Here is a 4072-nt window from a genome sequence, read left to right as displayed (position 1 = left end):
CATGGATCAGGCAGTGGATGACTCTCGTTACTAGAAAAACAGACAAAAAAAAAGCAAGCAAACAAAAAACTTTGATTTTTTTTTTTTTTTTTTTTTTGAGAGTGGCTATCACTGGCCCTGACTGGCTTCAAACTCAGCATGGAGATACAGATGACCTTAAGCTTCCAATGCTACTTCTGGGATTGCAAACCTGTGCTATCCGTCAATCTGTGTGATAAGACCTACTCAACCACACACAGAAAAAAAACTGCCTCTTCAGGTTATGAAGATGTGGCTGCTACACTTGAGACAAACTTACCATATGACCCAGCAAACAGACCAGACCCAGGGTCCCCTTGCCAGCTCTGTGGGATCTTAAGCTAACTCACCCAGGAGGAGACAACCCATTGGGACCCAATGAAGAGACTGTAAAACGCTTCTATGAAAACTGATAACTTTATTAAAACAGAAACATGCACAGGGCAGGAACTGAACAAGCAGCACAAGCAGTCAATTCTGAATCCAGGACTCACAGCCCCTCAGAAAGAGCCAAGCGCAGAATACAGGGGTCAACCAACCTGACTTGGTGGCACACTTCTAGTGTCCCCACCTGAACTAGGGCAGAACTGGGGAAGGACCAGTGGCCCATCCCCATAATACATAACAGCCTTCCCCCTGCACACAAAGCTGGGCCTATTCTTCCAAACACTGAACAGTCAACTAAGGACAACTAAACTAGGATTCCTTGAGGCCTCAACCCCAGGCTGATCCAGACCCTCCCCTCAAGATGATGGATATTTTCCAGAACCTGTGGCTGAGAGGCTCTTCACAGGTCCTGGGGGGTGGTAAAAGCATCAGTCCCTTAGTCGTGTGGATCAGGGGAGGGGGAACGGAAGCAGGGCAACTCCCTCAGAGATACAACTTCTGTGACAAGGAGCCTCTCCCCCGGCTCCCTGCTCCAGGCCTCTGGGGTGCTATTGTGCCAGGGCAAGTAAGAGTGAACCTTGAAGCCTCCCTTCCGCAGGCTGCAGTCAGCAGGCACCAGCTCCACCCCCAGCTCTGAGGACTCCAGGATGCTTAGCTTCCAGCGGTGCAGGTCCTGCTGTTCAGGTGCATTCTGCAGCTGGGCCACTCTCACCTCACCTGGGTCCAGCAACACCTGCCAGCGCTGGACACGGGTTCTCACGGCCCAGCAGGGAGTCATTGACAGCATGTAGCAGATGGCATCAAAGCCACCCAAAAGGAAAACGAACTTCAGATCTACCAACCAAGCTTCTGCTTCCAACGGGTCCATGGGCCAGGTGGGGCTCAACTCCAATAATATAGGTTGCCCAGGAGATGGGCTTACATTGAAAATATCCCACCAGGACAGAGGAGGGATGAGCCAGTGGGAGCAGGGAGAAAGGCCATCAAATCTCCAGGGAAGGGCCTGGGTCCACTCAGCATCCTCAGGACCCAGATCCAGGGGTACAGCTTCCTGAGGCCCCAGCTCAGTGGGCACAGGCTGGGGTCCCAGCCCTATCCCCTCTGCCCCTACAAGACCTGGTGCCACAGCCCCAGAACCTGCCGAGACAGAGATGCCATGTGGCAGATGACCTTGGCCCTCTCCCCAGCTAAGCCCGGGCCATTCCTCCGGCTCAGACCCTGTCTCTGAGAGCTCCATGGGTTCAGAATCCCACACTTCCTCTTCCCAGTCCCCCATCTCCAGCATGTTCTTAACGACCAGGAAAGCTGCCTTGAAGCAAGCAAAGCAGATCTTCATCTGTTCTCCATGGACAAGCTGGTACAGCCAGGCTCGATAGAGGCAGGACATGCCCCTGGCCCCATGGCGAACACTGACTGGGGGACACATGGCTAGAAAGTCTCTCTGCAGCTAAGTGGACACACAGAGGAAGACTTGCTCGATGGGTCTCTGGAGGTCAGGTCAACAGGACCATAGACGCTAGAAATAGGTGGAAAAGTCGAGAATGTGAGAGGCGGGAGAACATGGGGCACAGTAGGAGGTCTAGGGAGTTTGGGGCTCCAGGACACGGGGTACGAGAACTGGGTACGAATTCAGTGAATACCTCTCAGGAGAAGCAGGCAGGCCTGAGCTTCCAGAAAGTTCCTCAGCTTCACACTGGCTACAATGTCTGGCGAGCTAGAAAGGCAACGGAAATGAGGTTTGGCTCCCCCTGCTGGGGACGCTGCTGGGACCACGGAGGAGGGGGCGTCGGGGCTCAGGAGCCCGGGGCTCACTGCTCACTCTGAACAGGCTGGGGCGCTTTCCCCACACCCACAACTTCAGGAGTTTCCTCAGGGCTCAAGGCCCAACCTCACACTTGGGCCCGGCTACCGAGCAGAGGAGGCCGGGAAGCCTAAACCAGGCGCTCCTCTCTGCCCACCGCACTCCCACCCGGCCCAGGCCCAGCCACCCGGCTCGGCCGCGGCGTCCTTACCTCCCTGACCGAGCTGCCAGGTAGGTGGCCAGGTAATGGATGCAGGACCAGTGCTCTCTGCTCTCTGCGGGTGAACAACGCGGCCTTATAAAGGCCCAACGCCCATGATGCTCCAGCTCATTTGCATATCTCCCATGAGGCCCCCAAACCGCAGGAAGCTGAGTCACTCTGGTCCCCAAGGCGCACGTGCGGCCTGGTGCCACGACAGCGCGCATGCGCTGCTCCCCTGCCCGCATCAGCGCCCCATGCTTCCCGCGTGCTCTTGCGGAGCCCGATGTCCCCTCCCTGATTCTGTCCCTTCGAGTGACTTGAAGGCCCGGACCCAGATTTGGGCCCGCAGCCATCTTGTTTGGAAAAGACGATCGATTCTTCCCCGTCTCTTCAGTTCTTTAAGATTTGGGAAACTGCTCGCTCGGGCCCTCAGCTGCATCTTCAGCACAGTTTCCCCCTCTCTGGGTCTTTTTGTTCTTAAACAGACTCTTTAAAGAAATTCTTTGTAGAATTTATTCTTAGAGGAGTCTGGGACTCAGAGGAAAAACCAAGCATAAGATACAAGGTTTCCAGCAGCCTCCCTCCGGAGCTCAGCCTTGAGCTCAACCTTGGCCACACAGAGATTAGTTTGTTAAAATCTGCCGCAGTCCACTCTGGACATCCAGCGGGGTTGGACACCGGTGTAGTGCCGCGCCTTTGTCACCACAGGGCCGGTTTCACTCTTTCTACAGATCCTCTGGCTGCCCTCAGCGTCCTGCTCTCCCCAGGCCCTGGACTGGACTTCTGCAACCATTTTGCCCTGTCCAGAGTGTCACACGTTTGGCCTCAAGCATCAAGAAACTACCACAGTTTCCTTCCTTAGGAACACATGGTTTGGTTCCCTGGGTGCCCTGGGACAGCAGGAAGCAAGTTTCACTTCAGAGTTCATTAACATTCCATTAAAAGGATATCCCTTTATCCACTCACTTCTTTAAGAATATCTGGTGGCTTTCTGGGGTTTGGCAATTTGGTATTTTAAAAAGCCATAACCAGCTCTGTGTTGGTTTTCTAAACTTAAGCTTTTGTCTCGTTTGAATACACACAGAGAAGCACAAAAGCTGCATTGTGTGGTGAGCTACTTGTGTCGCATGAGAACTGGCACCGTTTCCTAGAAGCTCTTCCTTCAGGACCAAATGGAGTCTGAAGTCTCATGAATTCGCAAGTCCTGGAAAACGGTAGATGTGACGAGAGAGAGAGAGAGAGAGAGAGAGAGAGAGAGAGAGAGAGAGAATATGAATGGAATAAATAGCCATTCTCACGGAAAACTGATTTATCACAGTCAGAAACGGAAAGTATCCAAGCTTGAGCGAAGAGTTGCATCACGCAGGGCCATCCTTTCTCTCCCACCTCGTTTTTTGTCCGAAAAGAGGCAGGGTTCCTGAGGATTTTTTTTTTTTTGAGACAGGGTTTCTCTGTGTAGTCCTGGAACTCACTCTGTGACCTCGAACTCAGAAATCCACCTGCCTCTGCCTCCCAAGTGCTGGGATCAAAGGCGTGCGCCACCACCGCCTGGCCTGAGGAATCTTTTAAAAAAGATTCTACAGACTTGCAAGACAACCAGGGCTACACAGACAAACCCTGTCTTGAGAAACCAAAAACAAACAAACAAAAACAAGTATTGCCAG

General features: G+C 53.1%; 1 protein-coding gene across 1 annotated transcript; it reads right to left on the bottom strand.

Moving 5' to 3' along the window:
* Positions 1-418: 418 nt before the first annotated feature.
* On the bottom strand, positions 419-2626 carry LOC117709838 (testis-expressed protein 19.2). The gene is made up of 3 exons (XM_034504231.1): positions 2418-2626; positions 2046-2119; positions 419-1921 (listed from the first exon to the last, which is right to left on the bottom strand). The coding sequence occupies exon 3, from the start codon at positions 1829-1831 to the stop codon at positions 842-844; it is 990 nt and encodes a 329-aa protein (XP_034360122.1). The 5' UTR covers positions 1832-1921; positions 2046-2119; positions 2418-2626; the 3' UTR covers positions 419-841.
* Positions 2627-4072: the final 1446 nt, after the last annotated feature.

This window comes from Arvicanthis niloticus, chromosome 6, assembly GCF_011762505.2.
Source record: "Arvicanthis niloticus isolate mArvNil1 chromosome 6, mArvNil1.pat.X, whole genome shotgun sequence".
Classification (NCBI taxonomy): Eukaryota; Metazoa; Chordata; class Mammalia; order Rodentia; family Muridae; genus Arvicanthis; species Arvicanthis niloticus.
The sequence above is the reverse complement of the archived record's forward strand: the minus strand, read 5'-3'. Positions and strand labels throughout refer to the sequence as shown.